This window comes from Manacus vitellinus, unplaced genomic scaffold, assembly GCF_001715985.3.
Source record: "Manacus vitellinus isolate BGI_N305 unplaced genomic scaffold, ASM171598v3 scaffold_17_pilon, whole genome shotgun sequence".
In the NCBI taxonomy this organism is placed as follows: Eukaryota; Metazoa; Chordata; class Aves; order Passeriformes; family Pipridae; genus Manacus; species Manacus vitellinus.
In genome coordinates, this window is record NW_021939256.1 from 3,193,385 (window position 1) to 3,219,153 (window position 25,769).

General features: G+C 38.1%; 1 protein-coding gene across 1 annotated transcript in view; it reads left to right on the forward strand.

Annotated features, from left to right (window-relative positions):
- Nucleotides 1-25,769, forward strand: part of AHRR (aryl-hydrocarbon receptor repressor) — a 65,470-nt gene that overhangs the window by 29,462 nt on the left and 10,239 nt on the right. Inside the window, exons 3-4 of the mRNA XM_008922869.3 lie at nucleotides 9,781-9,881; nucleotides 24,915-25,004. Of these exons, the coding sequence (XP_008921117.3) occupies nucleotides 9,781-9,881; nucleotides 24,915-25,004 (191 nt within the window). The remainder of the gene's footprint in view (nucleotides 1-9,780; nucleotides 9,882-24,914; nucleotides 25,005-25,769) is intronic.

Consider the following 25,769-nt stretch of genomic DNA (forward strand, 5'->3'; position numbering starts at 1 on the left):
TTTATTGGTGGTTCTGCAGCAGTGTGCCGTGATATCCAGCTGACTTAAAGGTGGAGATTCTCATATTTCCTCTGTCAAGTGTGTTTGCTTATCTAAAGTACGCTGGTAAGCAAATGTGTCTTTGCCTTTAATATTGGATACAGTATGGCTGCTATATAAAGCAGATACTAAGGAATTGCTCTTATGATATTTCTAACTCTAAAAGTGTTGGATCCAGATTTGGTTTTCTGGGTAACATATGCACATCCTGCGCACTAAGGTCTCAGCGTGAATATTTTAGATGCAGTGTTTATTTCATCTTAAAGGTTTCCTTTATCCTCTCCAGATCATGTGCATTGGTTATTTTTAAACAGTCTCTTGGATGATATACTGGCCTACTGACACATGTTCTTTCAACTCTCTTTTAAGAGATACTGACTTAAATTCCTCTTGGAGCTAGCAGGTGTGAATTTAGCCTGTTCCTTTCCATGCAGAATGCTGCAAACAAAATTATAAAGGGAAAAGAGTGATATAAAAGCACTAAAAATTGAGGAGTGGAAGCTTAGGAGATAGTCTGTTGGAAACACAGGCCTGGAAAAGAGGTTATCAAATCAAAAAAGGCTAACAAAAATTGTGTAAATCTCACGTAAGTTAGTAATGGTCAGGTTGCTTTAATCAAGAAGGCAAAAAATGTTTTCTTATGCACTCTCCTAGTTGTATTTGTTTCCATGCTTGGTTTTTTATTTGATTTCATCCTCCAGGAATTGATTCCTAAATGTTTTAAACTGCAGATCTAAATTGAAGAGGGTAAAATTGTGCACATCTTCTGTAGCCAATAGAGACTAAAAATGTTCTGATATTCTTAAAGTAAATCTGTTATCAGGACTTCATTGCATTTCTTCAGTAAGATGCAATTCTTACAATCACCTTTTAAAAAGCAGGAACGATTCCAGTAGACTGCAGTAGCTTACTTCTGAACTGAGCTTTTCTCCTAGCTGTCTTTTCAGTAAAAATGGATTTTGGTCTCATTACTTGTGTTTCTGAAAAATATTTCAGACTCAAATTTATTTCAATAGGCTGTTTATCATTAAAGAAATTTTTTGTTGTTTGGATGCAATGATTAGTCACAAGCTGGTCTTTCATCATATGCTTAAATTTAGTCACATACAGGCTTTCTCATAAGGTTCTGATTTTTCTTATTGTCACTTCTGTGATATACTTTGTTTTGCATCACAGATGCTGCTCTTGTTCATCTGTTGTTTATTTTCTGTCTGCAACAAATTTTGTGGACAAGGTCATGGCATTGCAGTGAGAATATAACAACATAAGAAGTGCACTACTGTGTCACACCAGTGGTCCGTCTAGTTTGGTATTCTCATCTCCAAAATTGATGTCTTTTATCTGCTTTAAAACATTCTTGTCCTAGTGTTACCAGGCACTTCACAGGCCACATATTGTGGGGTTGCATGAACAGCAGTTTTGCATTCAGTTCATCCATTGCCCTTATAATTTTGTAAACCTCTTTATTACACCTCCTCTCATCCTTCTCTGTAAAGTAAAGCCATTTTAACCTCTCCTCAAAGGGTGACTGCCTCTGCTGTGGACATCAATGTCCATTGTTGTATTATTTTCCTTGAGAGAAAAATAGCCTAATGACAACGAAATAGTATGAGCCACACCAAAAGAGGACTGCACTCTTGGGCATAGAAAAAAGAAATTCTGAAATTCAGAGGATATAGAGAACCCAATTTTTTAAATATACCTGGACAAGGGAAAAGATGAACAGCTATTCTTCCAAGAAGCCATTATGAACGATGTTTAGGCCATCTGCTCCACAGGTCCTAGAATCAATGTGTCCTGATGTGCTGTTCCTCTGAATATGTGTATATATATCATGGGTGTGCTGAGATCCCACTCAAGAAATCAGGATATCAGAACACACTGCAATACATTTAAGGCTAATGTGGATTAGTTTGGTGAAGCTGTGAATGAAAACATAAAGCTGCATTGATTGTACATTCTGAGGTCCTTAATTCTGGAACTAACCAATGTTAAGCAAACTTTCTAAGTACAGAATAGTTCTCTTAAATTTATTTTTTTTCTACTCTAAACTTATGCTATACATCTCGATTCTGATTAATGGACATATAATTTACAAACTTAAGGGGCAAGGAATTTGTTGGAATCATCTTAATTTTTGTAAAGGATGTGGATATTGATTTGAAAGTGGACTAAATGGTTTGCAGATTTCCTACCTGAGGTTGTTGATAACTCAGGATTGCAATCCATTTTGTAGTTTGACAAAATAACCCACTTTCATTTAGCTTTTATGTGTTTATTCAAAAGGGTGTGCGAGCAAATACACACTCAGACAAGCTAATGTATTACAGCTTAATTAAAGAATGGAATAGTACACAGATAAAATTAAGGCCCCAGGACTGAACCTATAAATCAATAGGTTTCCATCATCAAGTCATCATATTTAATGTTGTTGATAATCAAATGGAATTGTGCAGTAAAACAGAAAGACTACTTGAAATAAGTCTAATATCTTGGGATAATTTTGGAGGACTACATGTCTCCAGCAGTCTTATAGCCAGTATTGTCTACCAGACCAACTTATAACTCAAATATTTACTCAAAGTGATGCAAATGGATCTCTAAAATATCTCCCTTGCCAATGTGCAATGTGGGGTTGTCTGTTGGGTAGATCATCTGTTGAGTCATATGAAGAAAGGTTGCAACAGTAAGCTACAGAGAAGAAATGTGCTTTCTAGACAAGTTTTTGAATCTGTTGTTCGTATAATTAGCACACAATTTTGTTTCACATGGCGACACAGCTTTTGTTTGGATCTGTGATCCCTCAGAAATTATGGAATGAGGGAGATGTTACATCCCAGATTACATAAAAACATGACATACAAGTGTGATTTCTTGTGAACCAATTATATGAGATATAGATAGAATAAACCATCAAAGACCACTATAGAAGAGTTAATAACTTATTTTGCATATTCTCCATATACACACACTTTTATGACAGCTACTTCACCATTCTCAACATTTCTTAAATTAGCCTACACATTTTATAAACTGAGAATTGAGGAAACAGAACTTACCCTGACACTCATTAACCTAAAATATTAAGCAGCTCTTTACCTTACCAAATTAATCCTGCTTGTAATATAATGAAAGTGTTCCTGGAGGGAATGTGAAATGCCCATTACTGGGGATACTCAAAAACCCTGAGCAACCTGAAATTAGCTCTATTTTGACCCCGGTGAGGTAGACCAGATGACCCTCGAAGGTCCCTTCCAAAAACCTACAACTTCCTAAGTCTTTGTGATTCCCTATCCTGACTGAATTAACAGACCTGGGCTCCCTACAGGTAAAACACTTCCCTAGAGCTTCGCAGGACTACTTGCACCACAGCACAACTGAACATTGGCAAGCAATAGTTTTCAGCTTCTCAGCTTGCCTCATCCAAATTGTATTTCCCAAAGGCACACAGACCTCTTTTTCACATGCAAGAAAAAAATACCCTGAACCTGGCCACCTCTGCAAAAAGTCCTCAGTTTGTGTTTCTTCTTTCACCCCCACCTGGATCCTGATGCTACATTTTTGCTGGACTACCCAGAACTGCCTGCCCTGGTGTCATGCCAGTTCAGTGACAAAGACTTGGTCTGTCAATCATTAATTCCTACCCGAAGCTGGTTCTCTTCTTGACACAACCTTGCTCAACAGTTAAGTTGAGGGAAAAGATGAGACTGATGGGTTTTAGTGGGTAGTGTGAGGAAGATGGATTTTTTTCTGGGAACTGGAGAAAAGTACACTGGAGAAAAGGACTTGCCCAAGGCAAGAGGTTCACCCTTCTCCCTTTCTTGCCTGCTGGAAAACCTCTTGAGATCTCATCCTAATATCTTGTCTGATCACGGCTAAATCTTGTAACGAGCCAGATCTCTAAGGGCTGATGTTTGTAGAAAAACTATAGGCATAAGAGTTTTTTCCCCTCTTTTGTATTTTTTTTTTGTTTTGAAGAAATAATTTCCATGTGTACTCTTACACACACAGACAACACTGGCAGCTGGATCGCCGTTTTAGAAAGTTTATCTGATCTGCAATAATTTCTAAAATCACAAAACCCTCCAGTGGAATATAGCAAAACTGATCATACTGAGGATTGCTCCAGCAGAGTGTTTTACTGTTTGCAAAAGGATTTGACTTCAGGGAAACACTCCTCACTCTTTGCACGGCGGACTTCCTCCCCTCTCCCTGCTGCATGAGAGTTATTTTTCTGATCCTCTACTTTAAGCTCCTTTGCTTTTTTTAGGCAACTTCCAGATATCTGATACAGTATATAATGAGGAATTAGGTTCCATTACACGAAGGCTTAACCTTCTCGAAAAGCATTCAGCGCTTGCCAGGAGTCATCAATATTTAACAGCTGTTGTTATTATGAAATACTTCATAGGGTAATGTGGCTCGTCTGCTCGCACGCAAGGGTTTGAACGGGCGCCAGGGCCCTGTCAGAGCCGCCGGGAGATTGACAGGCAGCGAGGCTTGCGTGACAGCAGGGCTGGGGTTAGTCAGCAGTCTGCCTCCTCCGCAGCAGGGACTTCTCCTCCCCCTCGCCTCCCCGTCAAAAGGGCTCCTCCGGACGGGGTGCGAGGCGGGCTGGGGGCTCAGAGGGGCGAGGTGGCCCCACCAGCCCCGCGCAAGGACCGTGGGGAGAGGAGGGCTGCAAGGCGGTGGCATCTCTTTGATGCCCCTCTCTCGTGGGGGAAAATGGATGAGGCTTGCTGGGAAAGGGGAATAAACGGTTCTGAAAGAGGGGACGGGATCTGGAAAGCAAACAGTTTGGTTTGTACCTTAAATAAATGTCATGCTGTACTCGAGAAACTTCAAAGGGAAGTCAGATTTCAAAGCATCTCTTAAGAAGAAGCAGACTGAGAAAACCGCTAAGTTGGGAAGAAAAACTTTGCATTGCTGTTAGTATAATTTCATCTGGTGTTCTGGTAGCCTCCACAACAGGACTGAGAACCATACAGCTTTTATTCAGAGGGTGCATTTTGGTGCTGATTTCTTTCCCTAAGCATTTGCACAATCTGTATGTTGTGGCATTTCAAAGTGCAAAAGTCCCCTTCATACTGTTTATCAGTGTAAAATAACTGTTCCTTATGCTGTATATTGTTTAATTTCAGTGTTCATCTAATGACCTCCATCCTAATTGTCGCTTGGTGTTCTCTGTAACACAGCCAGAGGAAACAGACCATTTCGGTTCATGGCTCTAGGTTTGTTAAGCAGAATTGTTCATAACAATTCTGTTTCCTAGTCAATTTGTTTTGTTATCTTAGTATTCAGAGTAACATGCATAGCTGATTCTTCCTGCAGCTAGAAGATCCAGGAAGAAAGACCTTGTTCTCACTTCCTTTCAAGTAACAGTTACCAAAAGTAAGACTTGCATTCATAAAGCAGTATCTCTGAACCTGCAAGCTGAATTTGGGTATTTTTATCTGCCCATTTTAAGAAATAATTTATTCCCTGGTCTCACAGGTACTCCTTATAGAAAGGCTTGAAACTAATTCTCCTGCATCACACTGAGTACGGTCCCCCTCTTACACCCAAAATCAACCCGGGGAAGGCATTCTGTTCAGAAGCAGCATCCCTTCACTGCTCATTTCTCACCTGTGCTTTTGCTTGGTGCAAGAAGCCTGAGTAGTGCAAGGCACCTAAGGTGGCTGGGGTACAGTTTGCCCACACATTAGTTTTTTTCAGAGCTTAAATTGGTAGGTAAATTCACTAATTACTTTCTGAAGAATGAAGGTCATGCTTGTGTGGGATGAGGTATAGAAACACTCTGGAGAATGTAATCCCATGGGTTTAAAAAGTATGGTTTTATGAGTGTTCTGAAATCTCCATCCCTTTGAACTAAAGAGCATTCTGCAATGAATAAGTGTTCTGTTATTTCTGAGGGAAAGGGAATGTCTGGTTTCATAATGCTTCTGTAGACTGTGTTAGGCAGCTTTTCTCTTCGTTACAATATTCCAGATTTGGTTTTCAAGCCAAGGAGTTTGCAAATGCAGATAGCAATTCTTGTATCAGAACTGAAGGCTCAAAAGAGATCTCAAGTTTTTACATTGTTCTGGGCAGAGACACTGCAGCTGTGAAAGACTCAGCAGCACTGTCTGAGACAGCCCCATGCTCCTTCAAACAAACTTACCATCTCCTTTGTGGACTTTTTTTTCTCCATTAATTAACTGTCAGTTCTAACTCTACATTATTTTTTTACTTTCCATTCCTTTCAATGTTTCAGATCAGAAATTGAAACAATGTCCTCAGATCTTTGACCTTTCCTCCAGGAAATCACATTGACCATTTTTCTTAATTTTTTTCTTCCTCCTCTTCCTAGTTCCCTTCCCCCCCTCCCTGTATATTTCCACAGTGTTGTCCTTCTGTAGGACCCAGCATTTCCAAACTCGTTGGCTTTTAATGTTGCATGGGATTGCGCCACGTTCACTAGATCGCATGAGCTTTCAAAACTGTCGGCCATGTACATGTATATCAGGTATTTATCACTCTATGGTATCAATATGCTCATTCATCTTCTTTGGCAGAACAGCTCCATCTTCTGTTTTATTTCATCTTCTGGAAGTGCAGGCTCGATAAGTTGTGCTCAGAAAAAGGTCTCTGACGGTACCACTTCCCATCTCCTCAGTTTGCCAGTTTTGAACCTAGTAGGGGAGCACTCTACACTGAATTGCTGACCATCTTGTTTAAAGAGTTGCTTCTCCCACAGAAAGCAGTCCAAGGCTCCATAAAGCTCAATCTCTCAATTTTTTTAACAGCCAGCAGCATTCATTAGACTGCCTGCAATATCAGCTTTTTTTCTTGCCCCATTATTGATATATGGGAACTCCAACAGCCTGTGTTCCCCTCAGGTCACTGAGTCATCCTTTGTTGTTTGTTAATTTTAAGTTTTCTGCAATTTGCTCCTCCCTGCCTACCAGAGACAGTATTCCTGCATGCTCCAATCTTTCATTTGTTTTCATCATCCTAGGCTTCAGTGTTGATCCAGAGAGAGAGAATTTTATGCGATGGCTAATCTTGATCATGGCTATCTTGGCATCAGGGCCTTTGCTATCAAGATACTCGTCATAAGCAATATTTACTGTCCTTCAGCTCTCTCTCTTGATTCTTGGTGGTGACAGGGGTATTGTTAGACTGCTCTGTTTTTGCTGTTTTTCTGCCTAGTCAGATAACATCTTGTAACTTTCCCTCGTTGGCCTGTCACGTCTTGCTTTTCTTCCTCCTCCTTGTTTCGGGGATCTGCGTGGTTTTCTGCCCGTCTCGCCCTGCTTTCTCCAGGTGACAGGCTATCACCAGCAGCAGTATCTCTTCTGAGCTATCACTGCAGTATCAGCCCAGCCATGGGTGAATTAATCAAGCATTTCCAGCACAAGGAGGCAGAATAAGAGTGAGCAGTGAGTGACAGCTCTGTTGCCTCAGGTGCAAGGAGCAAACTTTTCCGTCTCCCTAGGAACATTCACTTCTTGTCGCAAAGGGTGTTATTTGTCTTTGATGGTGCAGTGGGTCTCCTTGCAGTCCAGGCCAGTGAGTAGGGCATGTTATGAAACGGATGTGTGTGGCCTAACATATGGGTAACTCTAACTGGCAAAATAACATTAAAATACTTTCCATTTGGAGATGGAATTTATAGTAGCCAGACAAGCTTCAGAACAAACATCTCTTGTGTTCTGCTGCTGTGTTTGTATGAGCCTGAAGGCTAACAAACAGGCAGGGAGCTCTGGCCTGCTCAGCTGGGTAAGATAATAGTTTCCACTAACGATGCAGTGCAAACGGGTGGAATTTTCACAACGCCAAAAGAGTGCATCAAAGAAATAAACCTTCGTTTCCTCTCAGCCCTGCCTGTTCATCCTTTAACCTGCACAAAGACCTCAAATCACCATGTCATTAATTACTAAAACATCTTTTCTCAGGAGGGAAACTCTGGAAGAGGCCATTGGAATAGGGGTTGGGCTTTTAAAAATCGTTGTCACAAGGTATTTAAAAGATGTGTGGATGTAGCACTTAGGGACATGGTTTAGTGGTGGACTTGGCAGTGCTGAGTTGATGGTTGGACTTGATGACATTAAGGGTCTTTTCTAACCTAAATAAGACTATGATTCTTTGAGTGTTCTTATAGACAGGTGTAGCAGAAAGCTTGGCTGATCAGGGGGAGAAAAAAAGCAACCATTTCCAATTAGTTTAAAAGGTATACCAAATGAAAATATAGATTTAAGAATCTGTATATGCTGTTCACGGCAGCCTAGCTTACAAGTCTGAAATCACAAAATTATTTTGGCTGGAAAACATGGGTAGGGGTCTGTTTTAGGCAGCTTGGGATTTTCCTTATGTGTTTTCCCATGCCCAGGGGAGGGATTTGTTACATCTAATTATACGTTCAAGATGATTACCTTGGGGTAATGACTGACATCACTTTCAGCAAATATTTACAATGTAAGCTAAAGAACATCATGAATATTCAGTCAGTGTTGCTTTGCATTGCCATCATCTGTTGTAAAATGCTGATGTATCTTGCAACAATCCCTCACTAGGCTGTTAAATTGATAATGGGCTTTTGCACAGGCTCAGGGGCATTAGAGGCTTGCTATCTGCCTCCTTTTCTTATTCTGATTTGGTATAAACTATTTCTTCCCATCCCAAACCTTTTTTTTTTTTTTTGTTTATTAAGCGTCTCTGGCTGTGGCTATTCCAGCTTCCCTTTAGCTGGAAGGGAAAATGTAAATCAAATGTCCCAGATAATCTCACCAGTATGCTCTCCTCTCATTCTCTTTGTGAAAAGGAAAACAAATAGAAAACTGAATCTCTGTTTGTTACCAGGGTATTTGTATGACCCAACTCTGGAGTGGGACAGTGAAGCTGATTTAATTTTTACTGACCAAATGATAAAGAGAGGTTCCTGTCATACTCCTTAGATGATGCAGAAGACAAATTATTAAGTGATGTCAGCCTTCTCAGAAATTCTTTCATTATCTCCAGAAATGAGATTGTATTTCAGGGATTTTTCTGTAGGTTATCTAGATAGGAAGACTTGGAGTATTCAAATATATATTAGATCAAGCAATGTGTAGCAAGAGAATTCACTAGTTTAGTATCCCGTGAAAGCTTTCATGATTATTAGGAAAAACATATGGAATTTTAATCTGTAGTGAGAGCTTTTTATGAATTTCGTGGCATAAATGACCTGCTAAAAACAAACTTTAAACCTCTGTGTAAAAATGAAACAGTTTAAGAACATTCTCTTGAATCTTACAGTTAGGCTGGAACTTGTAGAAGTGAGTAGAGTAAAGCAAGACTGAAAACCAACTGATGTCAAGAAGGTCAGCATTGAAAATAAGAAAGTTATTTCAGTTCCTTGTCTTTTGAGCTATATAGACATTTTTCTATATTGTCATAATACATATTTTTATAAACAAAACAACTTGCTAACTTTCTTTTGTTTCTTTCCTGTGGGTTTTGGTTGTTGCTTTATGTAGAGTAGACTAATGGAAAAAATATGTTCAATAAAAAATGTGATAGATATTTCATACAAAAAGCATCTGGACTGCAAAATATGTATCTCTCTCACACAGCAAAAGAAAGTTGTCAGTAACTGAGATCCAGACCACAAAGACAGTAACTCCTAATTAAATCAATGCATGTTAAGTGCCTAAATAAGAATTTTAGTCTAGTGGCCCTAATCACTATGATTTCTAAATTGATAATAACTCTTTCCAACAGCCATTCAAGAAAAGCACTTTAAGAAGCAAGTTGGCCAAACAATAAAAGAAGACAATATATCTAACAAGACTGCTGTACAAGAAGGTGGACTTCTACTAGAAGTGAGTGAAAAAATGCTGTTTTTTCTGGCTATAATTTATTCAGTTTGATGATATATTCGGGCTGATTATTTGTGGCAACTTTTGGTCAGTCTTAGTGTGAGTCTTTCTAGAATCACACTTGTGAGTGCTTCTTGCAAGAGCAAAACTGGCAGTTTTGACAGTTATGGGCAGTCTCCATTTGGGCAATTGCACCTCGCACCTTTATGTCCTCGACATTGCCGGTGAACTCCTGTAGGTCAGTTCACAGTTCTTTTTCACTTTTAGGTTTATTTTACTTGGCCAATATTTTGAGGATGTCAACATGAACTTTCCTGGATTCTGATCTGAGTTGAGAATATTCTAGGATATTTAAGTTTATCCTATTTCCTCAATTCTGTGCTCTGCACACACACCGTGTGCACAAAAGTTATTCCTTCTGAGTATTTTTATCCCCCTTAGGACTACTTTATATTGGCAAAGCAGCATAAAGGAGCCATACTGTTACTGAGAATTGGATCCATTTATCTGAAGGAAGAATTAATACTGCTGTGAACTACTGAACCAGCTAGAGCACAGCGGTCCATCCCAGATACATCTGCATTTCAAACACATGATGTAATAATGCCTCTTATACACTAAGGTCCTTGGAAATTCCTATGTGATTAAGACTACATATGTATAGTTGTTTTGGAGAGGATAATATTCATGGTATAAACATTATGTTTTAAAGACAGCTCTGAGATATATGTAAATGTAAATTAAATAGTAGCCTCCAGCAAATAATTGCTGAACTGTTGAATTAAAAATACATTCTATCATGAGATTCAATACCATAAAGTCATTCAATTCTGTGGAATGGAAACTGGCATCCTGCTTTCCTTCCTCTTAATACTTTAGAAGATTTTAATTTTGTATTCCAAAGCAAGTGACACAAGTATCTGATTAGTTAGTACTAGTGCCAAAACAAGATGTTTGGCTATCAGGTATTATTTTGCAGTCGTTTCCATTCTCTAATGAATAGGGAGTAAAGGGCATACAATAAAAGATAAATATGGTGAGTATATAATTTTTAATGAGGGTCTCCTATATTTAGTCTATGTTTTGTTGGATGTATATTACATGCCTACAAGCTATAATCATTAGAGATCTTCAAACAGTAGCCCTGCTTCTGTGAGTCCATGGAGAGAACACTTGCACATAATTTCAGGTGGGTTACAAGAATCTAATACAGAATATGCTGATGGTTGGCTTACTGCAGAGTATGTAGGAGTCATATTCTCTTTGAATATAGGGAAGATATTTTATCCTGGATCATACTTAATGTGGATCATTAACTGGTTGATTAAGTGCATGTTAATATGAATGTACTTGCCAGCTTCATTTATGGGAATGTCTGACCTAGAATAAGAGGGTGAGTTTTCCTTAGGGCTTGTTGGGAATGCTCTCTGAGGACTGAGTTTGGGTCAGGTCACAATTCAGTGGTTACGGCACACAAAGAAAAGTGTGTTTTTAAGTTGTTCAACCAAATTCACCATGTTGGTTGTGAGGGACTGTGGGATTTTAACTAAATAGTCACATTTGTGATTCCTTCCAAGGAAAAGCAAACAGTGGTTGCTGTGCTTTGTATATTGACTTGTGAATCTGACCACTTCACTTGCACTCAAAAGATATTTTTCAGCTGTCGAAAGTCACTTTCCATCTCTTGACACCACCTTGCACTGTGCAACCTCTCCTAGATGCTTTATGTAATACAAACCAGAATAATCTGAATCACTAAAATGTGTGTGAATAATATTGTTCCTGAGTGCAATGTTAATGGAAAACCAGGGATAATAGCTTTTACTTATGTCCTAGAGGGTATGGTCCCTCTGCTCCATGAATAGGTAGAAATATGGAATACCAAGAACTCTAATTACTGGTAAATAATATATCTGTGACTCTTGAGTCTTGGAACAATACAGTACTTCCCCTTTCAGCTTGAAAGAAAACAATGGAATTAGGCTGTCTTCAAAGTATGTTTAAAATGTTTTTTATTTCTAAAGGCCTTTGCCACAACATGTGTTTTTTATTTATGATTTTATGGAGATTTTTTACAGCTATAATCAAATAGCTTTCATCAGCAATAACAGAATAAACAATAATACCAGTTTATCAAAGACTTTTTAGTGAAGCACAGCAGGTATTTAAACAAATAATTTCTTACAGTATTTTAAGGTCATTTCTTCTGGATGAGAGAATCTTTTCTTGCCATCTTTGTTTCCCTTTGGAGGGAAGGGGCAGAAAAAGCTCAAAGAATCAAAGTCTAATTTTATTAATTTTTTTTTTAGTATCCCCCATTCTCACAGTATTTACTGTCCTCGGAGACTTCAGATTCCAACAGTTTGACTGCAGTAATGACTTTTAACTTTGCACTTTCAAAATATTTTCCAAGACAGGTGGTTTTGCAACCCTTGTGCCACATGCCTTTGGGCAGAAAAGGGCCATATTCAGCTTCTGAAGCCTGTTACTGAATGCTTAAGAAACACTGGGCCAAACCGGTAACCAGAAAAACGAGAAAATAAGTTGTATTGGCAGCCAATAAATCCAGATAGAATTTATGGGGTGATGGGGTGGAGAAACATAATAAAATTGTGACTTGGAAAAATAATGAATCACTGGTGGGTATCTAGGCAATAGCCTTGACTGCAACAATCATCTCGTGGCTGTTGGCCACCTCCTGCTCTTCCCCCTTACTGCTATACTCTCAATCTTAAGACCAGGCCTCTGCTCTTCCTCATCACTGATACTGTTTCTTGCTTCACTTGTACACTAAGCAACACCCTCCTGAAATTATTGCTTGGTCTTTACTGACCATTTCACAATTGCTCCTGTAGTTTTTCTCCTTGTTATGGAAGAATCATTGATGTTCAAATTTCTGTATCAACCCTTGCTGCTATGGAGGTGCCTTGATGGGCTTTCTTTCCTTCTTTCTTATGTCTGTTGGTCTTTTATGCTGCAGGCTGCAGTGTGGGATTTATGGCATCTCTGTCTCTAGATGTACGGACATAATTCTTTTCTGGTGTGAAAATAGTGCTTTATAACCAAAATGTCATAAAAATTATAAAGATATATGGACAATCCAGGCAGCTCCCAAACAGATGCTAGTGGAGTAAGATTGTTCTATCATGCCCCTCTCTCTGATGAAAACTGATTAATGCCAGACCTGGCCTATTTTGTCATTTCCATGCTCACTGGCATTTCAGACTCTTTCAAAGAAGATTCATGTTGATTTCAGGCTCTTCCAAGCCACACTTTTGCACAGTTTAGGGTCAGATTTCCATGAGTCCTCTACTCTTAAGGCTTCAGGGCACAAGAATCATATTTCTGTGGTTTTGTCTCATGTTTTTCTTCACGGCTGCATTGAAGATGCCACTCAGCAGACTATCCTGGTATTTCTTATTCAGTGACACTGTACCTTCTGTTTAATATCTTTATCAATGACCTGGATAAGGGGATTGAGTGCACTGTTACTCAGTTTGATACAACATGAAGTTGGATGGGAGTTTTGACCTGCTCGAGGGTAGGAAGGCTCTGTAGAGTGACCTGGAGAGGCTTGCTACTTACTTACTCACTCAAATTTTTAGACAAAGACTGTCAGGCATCTGGCATCTTAAATATCTTAAAAATATTAAATTCACAGACATATGGTCTTTGACTTATTAAATAAATAAACCTCTTCGAAACCACGAAAACTAGGTTTGATGGTGCAACCCTTATAATTTTCCACTGGTATTAATAATCTTAGCCTCATTACATTAGCTATTTAATCATCTAAAGTTGGGTTTTTCAAACTCAGCTTCCATGTTTTGTAGGCATGTTTTTGTTCTACCACTTATCAGATGAATTTTGCTGATTTGAGTTGTAAGTAACAAGACTAATGAGGCAATTCAGGTTATCTAGCTACCGAACCAGCAGAATTTGTGCTTTGACAAAAACCTATAGCATAGTCAGGTCTAGGGCCTTTTTCACATAAAACAGGAACTTTATCACACAGACAAGTCCTTTATAGATTATTTCTTAATTCCATATCACAGGTTAGGTCACTATTGTGAGTAGGAAATTTTGGTTCTTGCTTAGTAGCTCCTACTGAACTCGGTGAGGTTTTTTCTTGACAGATTTAATACCAAATAGAGCCCAAAGTCTTCAAAACCAATAAAAGTCAGATTTCTTATGCAAGCAAATAATTCAGGATTTGACAAAGGCAAGTTTGAAGCATATTATTTAACATTATGTTGTTACCTTAAAAATGGGTGTAAATAATAATTTTTCTGGCAGTTACTTTGAAGAGAGATGTGTATGTGCACATTTTGGCACTGAAAGGTATCTCCTGGTGGCCTCTACTAACACCTTGAACTAGAGTTCAAGTTTCATTCCTACAGAGTTGGAAAATGATACATTAGAAAACATCCTATTGGTGCTGTTCTTCACTCTGCATAAGGAAATAACATAGGAAACCCTTTTCCCACTTGGTTTCCTGTAATTTTTTTTGAACTTGTTAGTGTAATTCCACTTCCTCCTTCCAAACTGATTTATGTAATCAGTACTGGATAAAATTGTACTGTTGAAAAAGGTACTTCAGTTTGAATTTCAGTCTGAGAGAAAGAGATTTTACTCTTCCTGTTATTTTTTAATTTAAACTTGAAAAGGAAAATTGGGAGTCCAACAAAAGTGCATGGTTATTATACAGGCTATGACCAAGGCACGAACTTCAGAAATTAAAAACTGGTAGAGAAAGACTTTTTGGTTTATTCTGGTCTGGAATTCCAGTGGTGCTGACTCGTTTAGCGCAGTCCTTCTAAAGTAAATCCTGTAAGATGATGATGCAGTACTTTACTTTTTAATCTACTGGTTTTAAATGGGGCCATTAAAATAGGAAAAAATTCTTACAAAAAGCTCATAGCCCTAGTGAAATTTTTTTTCAGTTAATACAACTTTTAAAAGTTACCCAAACAACTCTTTTGCTTTCCTTTGTTTTCAAACACGAACCTTCTCCCAGTAATTCAGATGACATAATTTAAGCTGACATTAGTCACTTGGTATGACTTACAGAGAATTTATCCATTAAAAAAAAGCGCCATAAATGGGGTTAGGATTGCCTTTTTATCACATGCATACATTCACTTTTTTCTTGCCAGGCACAGACAAAACACAAAGGAACACTTCAGAGGCCTTGATCCCTTTTTTCTTTCTTTACAAATAGGCATATTTCTAAAATCCAGACTTGAAATTTGGCATGGCCACAGCTCTGCGCAAAAAACATCCTTTCTGTTGCCCTTTAAACAAATAACTAATGTTCTCGCTTATTTCTTTCTTCTTTTTTTTTTTTTTTTCCTTCTCTAACAAGTCTGGACAGAAAAGCCACGACCGCTAAATACCATTTGCTCTCTCCTCTGGTCCTTAGCGTTACTGTTATGACCCTAACAGTCACGATGCTGCCACAGTGCTGGGGTTTCTGAAGTACAGGAGGTGGCACCATCCAGCTTGACAGAGGCAGAGAGCAAAATAAAATCATGTTATCCTCTCCCTTCAGATTTTCAGCCTAAATTTGAGACAAGTGATAAAAGATGGATTTCTGCGGGCAATACTGTGTGGAAATAATGAAAAAATGGTAACCACGATTCCCAGTACGCATGGTGTCTGAGCAGCTTGACCTTTGCCAGGAGTTTTGCAAGAGTTTTAAGGAGGGATTTGAAGAGGAAAAACAGGTACTCTTGCAGAGGCTTGAGTGAAGCCTTTTAGCAAAAGGGTAAAAGCAATTAAGTGCTTCTTTTCAAATCTTCTATATGTGACATGTTGGGCTGATGAGAGTTAGTATTTAGCTTCTCCACAATGAAATGACAGATCATAACTGAGAGGGGAGCAAGCTGGGAGTGGATTGGAAAATCAGGACAAGCAGCTTATTTTAGTGTGATAGAGCAGGGGGAGCAGGCAGTTGGTGCAAGCGTGTGGCAAGAAGTGACAGCATCCTCTGGTTTGCACTGGCATCAGGAAAGGTGTCCTCCATTTGTCAGGATAGAGGCAAACTTGCTGTCATATAAGGAGGGTTGGCCGAGAAATTTTAGTTGTACCAGTGAACAGAGCAGCTGTCCCTCCACAGCATTAAGATAAAAAATCAATAAGATTTGGGCACAGACCAGACAGATGTGGATCTGAATTTCAGGGCACTACTGCTGTCTCCAGACTGCTCATCACAGCCAACTCCACCCGAGCTCACTTTTCACAGCCACTTCCTCTGTTTCTGCTCAGGCTATTTCGGTGCCTCTTGGAGGTAGTCCAGTGGCCACATAACTTCCTCCTCAACAGAACATATTCTCCTGTTTCAGCTCTGTAAGTTTTTTTTTCTCTCGCTGACTTCAGAGCTAATCCTTCACAACTGTTCTCACAAGTTAATAGGTTTGATATCTGTATGTGAGCACTGCACCATATAGATGCACCGGGACTTAGTCTGCTACTAGAACTGACTTCTCACATTAAAGTAACAAAGGCAATCATAACACACTCTTCAGTTCATAAAAATTTTTGCATGAACATTCAACTGGTTGAAGTGAAATTATAAATGAGCTGCCTAAACTGTATTTACAGACGAGAATTGCTTCTGGTATATTCCTTATTCTCAACTTAGAAAAGCTGATGAGCTACAGCCTTGCTGTCTTCTCAGTAAGGTGGAGTGATGAGCAAGAAAGCAGGTCCAGTCTATACTGTGTGCAGTCTTGATAATTTTCGCAAGCTTGTGATGATTTTGTTTTGTGGGTATGGAGGTTTCAAAAGAAAAACATGTATTTTACTAGAAATGTTGAGTATATTTCACTTTTACTTTTTGTTTACCGTAGGTAGTAAAACTTAAATACATTATTTGATGGGTTTGAACTGAAAAAACCCTTTCTATTGAAAGCATGATGCTGACCATTAAATGTACTCTTTCCTATTAGAAGCAAGGATACAGTATTGATTTGGAGACAGGAAGACAGATAGGCACCCTTCAAATAGTTCTGTTCCTGTTTCAAGAACATCAAGAGAAATCACCATTATTCCGATTTTAACAGTTCCTGAGATTTTATAAGTAGAAAAAAGAGAAATTATATAGTTTTTGTGTCCTGTTGTAACTGCAGTTCTTCCAGGAATTCCTAGCTGCAAAAGCTGATGGGGACCAACAAGCAGGTATTTTCACCAAATTGTTCTGCATCTTTCCCACTCCTCCTTTAATAGCAGAATTCAACCCTGCTGTCAGTATGGGACAGAGTGTGTTTGATACAGGATACTTAGAGGATATAATACATGCATAAGAGATAAGTGAAACAGTAAAACAGTTCCCAGAGTCAAATTCAGGAAGGCCACACTCCCTGAAAATTCTACGGACCTGAAATGGTGTTTAAAAAAGCTGGTTTAGCGTGTATTATCAAACAGAATGAGAAATATGGATTATTTTGATCTTCTCCCCACCCTTTAAAATAGTTTTGTGTTACAAAATGTGATTTATAGTGCTAAATACACAGAAAAATATCGGTCTGAAATTAGGGCATCACATTCTGTTTACAGTATATAGGCTGCAACATTCTCTCTTTTAGGTTTTGATTCCTTATAGAAAGAGATGTGTGCCATTTGTGCTCATTAACAGTTTGTAAGTACAAATAAGAGTCAGCTGTGGATGGAATATTATGACGGCTTCTCTTCAGGACTTGATGCACTTACATGTAAATAACACTGAAAAAAAATACAGACATTTGGTATTTACATATGTTTAATTGTCCAAAATGTTGGATAAATATTACTTGAGATTCTTCTCAGTAAGTTATTTCTGTGAAATATAATGGTTAATCTTACTACATTTGTTATTGCAAAGTCTACCTAACTAAATTTGTTATTACACATGCAGAGTAGTGAGCAATTAATGTTTCATTTTGAGTCTTCTCAAATGGACTTAATCAGGCTTACATTTTCTATATTGAAATTGTTGAAGAGAATATTGAAAAGCTCAGAGCAGCTGCAGAACTCAGAAAAAATGAAGAGCTGAACTTGCTATGATATTGCCCCAGCTTTGCTTCCATCTGTGAATACAACATCTGCTTTTGAGGAAGTGAAATGAGAAACTGCATAAATCAATATAAAGACTGTTTCTATTTCTAAGTGTAGTCCTGTGAGAAAGAGCATTGACAGGAGGGTTCCATTACTAGTAGAGCACAATTTTAAATTCAACATCATGATTAATAAGGAGACTTAAGGAAAAGATATAAAAGATTATGTCATAATTTAGTATTCTTTCATGATAATTACTAAGGTAAATGGCATGTTAGTCATCCAAGTACTCATAACATATCTTGTAATCATAATATGTGTATCTATGTATTAATAAATAAATTGTGATTTTTCCCAACAATTTTAGAATCAATAATTTAAATATAATTCTTCTTTAGATTATTATAAATAGTCTCCAGTACTTGTATACTGCCCATTAACTTAAAGTAGTATTCATATTTTTGCTTCCCATATGAAATCCTATATGACAATGTAAAGAAAAGGATCATGAAATTTTTACAATTAGACATGAAAAAATCCACCAAACCTTACCATCAACAGAAAGCATTTTTCGTTATTATATTTTATTCTAAAGAAACATGTCCTATAACAAATTTGTACTGAGGTGTTTGGTGTCATGCATGAATTCATTTTTGCAGCGACAAAACCTGTAAGCTATTTATTAGTCATTAGTACTGCTCTGCTGTGGAAGCATGGTCTGTATTCTCATTTCCATTTTGTGAAAAAAAGAGATTTAATTGGCATGCATCTCTTTCTAGTATGCTCCACATCAACTTTCTGCACATACAAAGTCAATCAATGCTTCGGCTCGTGTTTTTCAACCCACCTTGGGCAGAGTAATTGGTTTCGAGGCGCCGGACTCATTGGGGGCCAGCAGTTCATGCATATGGTAACGGAGAAAGGCCTTATCCCAAGGACTTGACAAAGACTAAGCAAGCTTTGTTACAAAAGCTTAGCTTGGAAGGAAAGTATAATGGAAGAAAAACTGCATTTACAATTTTGCATCATGCTTTCAAAACAACTTCAAAGGCAAAGTTGTTCTTGGTTGTATCCAATACTTATTACGTATCAAGCATATAAAAAACATCACCATGGTTTAAAATGTGTTTACATGTGTGCACACACTGCAATCTCACCCTCCAGGGAACTACTATGTTTTCTTGAAAGTTTATAGCTCACAATTACCGGAGTCCAATGACTTACATTTTCCTAACTGATTTCCAGGAAGCCAGTTTTGTCTGCTGCCTCTTGACGAGCCGCAGTGTTCCAGCTCCCTTGTTAGACTGAAGACACATATATAAACAAGTATCTCCAAGGTTTCCCTAATTCCTCGGTGGAAGTGATGAGATACTGAGAAATGGAATAATGAGAAATTTCACCAGCTGAATGATTCACAATCATTTGTGCCTTTCAGATGGCACAGCTGTTCCCTCTGACAGTAAATGGGAGGGCCAGGGCTCAAATCTATCTGGCACTGTGAACGATCTTATTGCTCTTGGTAGTGCAGCACTAGTTGCTGAATATCCATACAGAAAGAAGCCTCAAGTGATATTCAGGGTCAAGGAGACAGGTAGGAACATGAACTTTGTTTTATCTGTGCTGCCAGGAGGAGTCAAAGGGGCATAATGATCATATGTACCTATTTCTTTGTATTTGAAAATAAACATTTCTGCTGTCCATGAAAACCAGTTTATCAGATTGAGCACTTTCTCTATGAAAGGCTTCCCTTATAAACCCACGTCTGTAGACTTCAGCCTGTACTTCCTTCCCTGGCTCAAATGATGGAAATTTGTCTTCTGTTTTGTTTCTTTTGCCTGAAAACTAAGCAGTACACACAAGCCCTTGATCAAAACTGAATGCTAAAACAATTCTGCCACTCCCCTTATTCCTTACTCATAGAAATATTCCTTTTGAAGTTGCTTTGTAGAAACCAGAGAAATACATGAGAGTCCAGAGGGCTAAGAGATACTGTACTTGTTGAGCAAAGGCCATATTCTGATGTCACCAGATATGGTGCTTCTGAATAGTCTTTCATGTAGGATTTTATTTCAGGGTTCTGTAAGAGTTAATTTTTTATTTTTTTTTTTCATTTATAAAGAGAACCTCAGGGATTCCAGAGGGATTTTGAGAAGGGCAATTATGAGTCCTAAAAACACCACTGGAAAGAAATACTGATTCTCTAAACAATACAGTTGAAGACAGAAGACACATTAACTGTCTGCATTTCCCTTCTAATATTCATAAGACAAGAAAGAGTATCTAATTTCGAGAGTTTTTAAATAGATTTAGATCACCAGAAAATTGCCCCATCCCACATAGGATGCAAAAATCCAGCAATCCACTATTAAATGAAGCTGTTCCATATAAACTGTGAGCCAACTGACCCTGGAAATATAGTACCCAAGTTGCGTGACTTGAAAATCTGTTCAAAGCAAGGCATGGCTGCAGGCCTTGACTGTTGTACTTTAGTAGCCATAGTAACATGGTCTCTGGAGACCTAATGCTAGTGAATTTTCCTTTATTTCAAGGAAGAGTAATAAGAGAAATGTGGATTGGAACTTGTTCTCTCTCTTTTTTTTTTTCCCCTCCTCCTTATTTTTACTATGCCATGACCTTGACCAAAATATCTTTGAAGTCTTTTCTGGCTGATTTTCTGCTATGAGACCAGGAAAAAAAATCAGGATATATAAAGGATCTTGCCAAAGGAAGTCCTATCTTCCTCAAAATATTTGCCTTCATTCCCAAAGAGAACCTCTTGACTAATAATGTTTCAAAAGCTTCTTAATGGAAGGAACTGATAAATTTAATCTCACAGCTACTGTGGGCACCAGAATAATATCATACTTTCTTTGAACTGACAGATTAATTGTTTTTTTGTTTCAGTAGCAGGTGCAGCTTTTCGTGAGTATATAATTGGATGTACATGTTTTTTCAAAAGAACACAGGCCCCTGCCTGGTGCCAAGCTCTTCTTTTTTTTTTCATTTGGGAAAAAACTCCCACATGATTTCATTTTTTAAGTACAATGTAGAAAACTCATGTAAGTGTTTTTAAAAAGCCAAATACAAACAAACAAATGTTCACAATACATACTTAAGTCTGTCTCACATGTTTCAGCTATTATCCTGGATTAGAAATTCCATCTGTCATTGAATCCATATGGTTTACCAAATGGCAGTTTAAAACCATGTATTTTTTGCAGATTTGAAGTGAGTTGTTATAAAAGTTTTAAGGTCCATATATTTTTGCATGTGTGTTTTTTTTATGTGTGCAAGTGACCCTCTGTGCATTTGAAAAATATGCAATAGTACTAAAAATTTTCGGATGCAAGTGGACTTTACTGATTAAAACATGCTAGTTGTACACAATGCAAATACCATTAACTTTGAGTTGTGGAGTTTGGTTATTTCATCCTCCAAATAAAAGAGCCCTGTTTAGGCTTTCCATTATTTCTACTGAAAGGATTAAAGTGAAATGAAGAGAGCTGCCTTTACTTCTCTGTGCTGTCCCCTCAGTGTTTTGGGTGAACACCGTCTTACATTAGGGAGCGTGAACTGCACATGGGATGAGGCTGGTCCGCATCCTGTTCCCCTTTTCCTCTCCCCAGGTTATCAATTACCCAGGCAGATGGCTGCTGTGATTCTGACACAGCACACCACTGAAGCCTCCCGTTCACTGGGAATGAGAGAAAGCTATTGCTGACAATTTTATTTCAATAACTGAAGACATTTAAAAATTATAAGTGGAGCTATATACTTTGTTGTCCCTTTTAATGTCACACCTGGTAATTTTGAACAGAAAAATGGAAATACTTTTGCTCATTCTCATGGACTGAAGTTGTCTCTCTTTTCCACTCAGTCACTAGGCTTCTGGCCTGCAAAATGGAAAAATCTCAGTGCAGTGTTACTATAAAGGGCTTCAGTATGGAGTTGATATTTGGTACCTGAGAGATTCATCTGAGAAGCTGGAAGAGTTATTTTCCTACTAATTTGCAATCACCATTACCCACTCAGGGGTTCCAGTCCTGTGCTAGCAAATACCCACCTCTTTATCCCCGCCTGTGGCAAATAGATAAGAAAAATATAAATCCCAGCCCACTCTGACTCTACTCAAAGTCCTCTATGCTACAGATGTCTGTTTTCACACTGAACTGTACTTCGGGGTAATATTGAGAAAACAGGAGAATTTGCAGCCATGAGTGAGACTCACTGGTTATGAAATTTTGCTTTACAACCGGTTTGTCTCTTTTTAATGGGGTTGAAGCAGCAGGTTTCCCAACTAAAATGAGGTTAAACACTTGGAATTTGTGTTAATCCTCAATAGACTCATGTGGCTCCATAAAAGTTGTTTTTGCACCAAAGTGGGTATTGCTTTTCCTACTTGCGGGGCAGAGCATCAGATGTCTGCATTTGGGGTCATGAAAAACAGGCGATGCTTAGTTAAGAGATCTAAACTCAGGAGAGGACACCAGGATTTTGAGAACAAACCAAAAACAAAGCAGAGGAAGTTTGTAACTCTCTTCAAATCCGTATTTGTTTCTGGCTTAACCTCAACACATGGCTCCTTGAACTTTTCCTCCTCTTCTTCTTTCCTCTTGCTCCTCCCACCCCTTCCTTAATACCTCCTCCAACCTCACAGATCTAATTGCCAGTGCACTGATCTGAACCCTTAGAAATCCACATGGTCCCTTTCCAGTTTTTACAAACTGCTGCACCTAGTCCTGACTCGGGCTCTGTGAAAGAAAAACTTGTGAAAAGAAAAACCTTCCTGTCTTCCGCTGTGGGGGAGCAAATTTTATGTTTTAAAGGTAGATACTTATGTCTTAGGCTAGGTGTCTAGGCCTAAAGAGTATGTACCAATATGTTGAAGAAGATTAATTTTTGAGTAGGGGAATTTATTTCTTGATTCATCCAAGCAATCTTTGGCAAAGGCACATGTTCCAGTGCTATTTCCTACAGGGGCTGAAACCTAGGAGATTCTTTAATTATATTTGGATCTTGTGGCCATTGTTTAAGCCTTTCCAGGTAAGGCTTGGTGCATTAGTTTGCGTAGCTTAAGAACTTCTTTTTAATGAAGAACATTTCTTTCATTTCTTTAATGCTTTTAATTTCTACCTGCCCCGGCTTCATGGGCAGGACTGGAGGTCTTTTGGAATATGCATGGTAACAACCACAGACATAAAGGAGCTCCCTTAAATGTCCTGTGGTTATCTTTGTGGAAAATTTTAGTCTATCTAAATTAAAAGGCCCACCAGATGTTCAAAATGTAATAAAATTCCTAGTATCACATCACTGATGGTTTCATTGCTGTGAAGATGAGTCCAAAGAGACAAGATGCCAGAAATGGCTTCTTGTGTCCATTTCACATTGGAAATGTGTATGACAGATACCATCTATAGAGGTTCCTCTCAGTATGGTGAAAGGCACAGATGTGAAGATGCAGAAATCTTGACACATCATCTTCTGGTTGGTGAGGTTCTGGGACAAATTTGGGCCTTATTTAGAGCAGAAAATAGCACCAGTTGAGCAGCTGCTTGTGCTTGAAGAGTTGACAAGGATAACTAGTATTCAACACAAGCCCAACTAGGTAGAGATAACACTTATTCTGGAAAGGCTTTGTATTTATGGAGCTGACCTGGAACAAAACAAGATTTGCCCTTGACTATTCTTAGCAATGACTTATGGTTCGCATTGACTTGATTGAATCACTTGCTGCTACAGCTCTTTCCAAATGTAGGTGAGCCATTGCAGGCTCCCCACTTCATTTCTCCAGTCATCTTCTCGCAGGTTCTTTAAGGCAGAGAGCCTCTGGCCAAGTGTGGTCCCATGGGGCCACGTTTCCAAAGGTGCTCCACATTTATGGTTGGGGCCAAACCTTCTGAGGAGGTCAGTCTATTGTGCATTGAACTCTTGAAAATCTGCCCAGCATTGTCACAGTGGGAACAGCCTTCAAGCAGTCTTGGAAATCTGGTCCTTATTTAGGAACTGAAAAGAGAACCAAACTCACAAAAATATGTCAGTGTATCTGGTTACTGAACAACTGAAAATCCGTTCTCCTTGTGCTTTAGGATTAACTCAGGATTAATAGACACATTAGTAAATTGAGAGTAAGGTGAAGCAGGGATAGTAATAATTTCGCACTATTTCAGCAACAGCTATTTGAACTGTAATGTCAAAAGACCCCAAAAACATCACATGACAGGATCTAAACTACTTTGGAATGCAACCTGTTGGAGTAAAGATTTTACTAAACCTTTATCAAGGGAAGAGGCAAAATTCTCAGTTCGTATGCAACACGATCTTACTGTTTATATCATGTATTTCATTTATACCTTACTTTTATTTTTGGATTTCTCTGATTGTTTTCCTTGCATCACCAAGTCTATAAGAATTAATTTAACTCTTTCCTAGATTAAATATTGTTCTATAAAAGAGGTACTTATTGCTTATTTTTTATATTCATTGCATTTATGCAATTATGTTACGTGTTTTTTTAATAAGAGCTTAAGAAAATAGTCATACTTTAAAATACAGATCCAATTTTAAACTCATAGCTACAACAGCACATGTATTTAATTTTTATATAGGAAATTATTATTTTCAATGCCTATATATTCAAAGCAATTACTATGGAATATGAAAGTTTAAATTAAAAGGAAAAACAAGGTAGTTGACTTTCTATTAAACTTTTAATTTGATGAATAATGACAAAATATAATTGTGCAGATAATTAATTAGACAATAAACTAGTAATGCAATATGGTAGTTATACTGTAATTAACTATCTTAACATTTTAAAGGAAAAAAATCAGGTTCCAGGTTGTTATTAATTTTTCATGGTAGGAAAAAAAGGCCTTTATGGTGTCAAACTTTTTGCAGAGTGATTTTTTCATATCTAGAATATTCTTAAAATTATTACATTTATACCAATTTTATTCTTCATTTTCTGATTATCTTTTTAATTATTTTATTTTCCTTTTTCAGTCACTGAATGGGTTTGCGTTGGTGGTGAGTGCAGATGGAATGATATTTTATGCGTCATCTACAATTGTGGACTATCTAGGGTTTCATCAGGTAAATATATTGACAAGTTTTAGAATACTTAGTCACTGTCATTGTATTGACTTTCTTGTTGCCCCTTCTGCTAGCTGGCTTTCTAAAACGCAGCACTGTATGTTGCTACCTTATCTACCTTATCCTTCTACTGCTGATTAGACATATACTATAACTGAAATTCAGTTATTTTACTATGCCATTTCAATTTTTTTTTTTTGTGATCAGACAGGTGAAGATTTATTTCTTGCCATGATATTCCCTTTGTAAAGCGTTTGTTAATAGAAACATGATCCATTATAAAAGGTAGATTTAGCTAAAAGTTTCCTTTCAATTTCAGTATAAGATGCTGTTTTTCTAGGCTGGTTGTCTGTGAGTCATAAATATATTGTAAAGTCACAGAATAACAGAACCATGTAATTGGAAAGGGCCTCTGGATGTCATCTAATGCAACATCCTGCTCAAAGCACATCCAGCTAGAGCATGTTGGTCCTGGGCTCATCTAGTCAAGCTCTGAGTTTCTATGACCCCACTGGAAGATGTGTTCCAGTGTTTAACCATCCATGCTGACCGTAATTTTTTTTTCCTCTTATTATTAAGTCCCAGTTTCCCATGTTGTAACTTGTGTCTATTGCTTCTTGTCTTCCCACTTTGCTCTTATGAGAAGAGTCAGGCTTGGTCATCTCTTCATCTGCTTGTTTGGTTGATGTAGACAGCAGTAAGTTCTTCCCAAGGTTTTCTCTTCTGAAGGCTGAACAAACCCTGTTCTTCTCTCCTGATACATCA